General features: G+C 36.3%; 1 protein-coding gene across 1 annotated transcript; it reads right to left on the reverse strand.

Moving 5' to 3' along the window:
• Positions 1 to 14: 14 nt before the first annotated feature.
• On the reverse strand, positions 15 to 570 carry Tsp_16099 (putative ATP synthase F1, delta subunit; the record flags this gene model as incomplete). The annotated part of the gene is made up of 3 exons (XM_003366877.1): positions 475 to 570; positions 290 to 345; positions 15 to 187 (listed from the first exon to the last, which is right to left on the reverse strand). Coding segments are annotated over exons 1-3 (325 nt in total), but the record flags the coding sequence as incomplete, so codon positions are not given.
• Positions 571 to 893: the final 323 nt, after the last annotated feature.

Consider the following 893-nt stretch of genomic DNA (forward strand, 5'->3'; position numbering starts at 1 on the left):
TGTGGTGGATTCACTATTCTCGTCGGCTTGTAGACGTTTACGCAATTCTTCGACACAAGAGCTGTCCCAGATGCGTTCCCCAAGCGTGCGATCATGCTCTTGATCCAGCACAGCCAAATGATCAGCAATCAACTGCTTTTCCTTTTCAAGTTTCAAACTTTCTGCTTTCTCTGGTCCAAAGACTGCGCTTGTCGTTTATATACCCCTGTCTCGAACTATAAAACCCATGCAATTTTAGCTGTTTCGTAAAATTATATTCCAAATACCAAAACGGCAAATACACAAAAACAATATTTCAAAATCCACAGACAATTTCAATTTGTTGCTGCTATCGAGAGCTTTAATCTGAACTTTAAAATCACCAACAACTTCTATATACGAATCAAGGAAAAAATGAACAGTAGCTCATTTTAAATAATATTTAAAGCAAAAATAACATTTCAAAAATCCAATCATTCAATCAACCATATTTACCGAGATTTTTTCCAAAGTAACTACATAATCTCCAACTGCATCTGCTTCAGCGACGTGACTCCACAGTACGTCAACTTCGTCAAGAAGCCTACGCATTTTTTCAGCATCATCCGAATTCTCCTAAATCTACACGCACACAGCCACACACATAGCTGAATTGCATTATCTAAGAAATTCATCATTTGAAAATGCTCAACTTGTCGCAACAATTCGTCATACTCAGCGGCCATTTCATCACGAGCTAAATACAGTGAATGACTGAACTGAATTTCAATTATAAAATTCAAACGACAACTAATTTACCAGATTCACTTTCATTAAGTGAATCACGAAATGTTCAAATCTGAACTTTCAGTCCACTAATTTCCATTGTCTTTCATTTCTAAAGTTGTTCTTGTTTTCTTTCCTTTCATTCCAAA

The sequence above is a fragment of the Trichinella spiralis genome (genome assembly GCF_000181795.1).
Source record: "Trichinella spiralis strain ISS 195 chromosome Unknown Scfld5259, whole genome shotgun sequence".
Taxonomy (NCBI): domain Eukaryota; kingdom Metazoa; phylum Nematoda; class Enoplea; order Trichinellida; family Trichinellidae; genus Trichinella; species Trichinella spiralis.